This window comes from Chaetura pelagica, unplaced genomic scaffold, assembly GCF_000747805.2.
Source record: "Chaetura pelagica isolate M959 unplaced genomic scaffold, ChaPel_1.0 scaffold9, whole genome shotgun sequence".
NCBI lineage: Eukaryota > Metazoa > Chordata > Aves > Apodiformes > Apodidae > Chaetura > Chaetura pelagica.
Window position 1 is genome coordinate 670,730 of NW_009954494.1, and position 207 is coordinate 670,936.

At 70.0% G+C, this 207-nt stretch overlaps 1 protein-coding gene across 1 annotated transcript in view; it reads right to left on the reverse strand.

Annotated features, from left to right (window-relative positions):
• Window positions 1–207, reverse strand: part of EXOC8 (exocyst complex component 8) — a 3,795-nt gene that overhangs the window by 2,438 nt on the left and 1,150 nt on the right. The window contains 1 exon segment of the mRNA XM_010004548.1: window positions 4–204. Coding sequence (XP_010002850.1) covers window positions 4–204 — 201 coding nt within the window.

Consider the following 207-nt stretch of genomic DNA (forward strand, 5'->3'; position numbering starts at 1 on the left):
CCCGCGGCGGCTGGGCAGGGCGGTGGCCACCAGCAGGCAGTCGTTCATCAGGAACGCGTGCACCCGCTGGATCTGCGCCATGTGGTCCGCGTCGTACTCCACCAGGTCCCCGTTGTACACCAGGTACTTGCCAGGGCTCTCGGGCAGGAGGTCGCGGCAGCCCTCCACCTTCTCCAGGAGGGTGGTGAGCGTGCGCTGCCGCCCCTC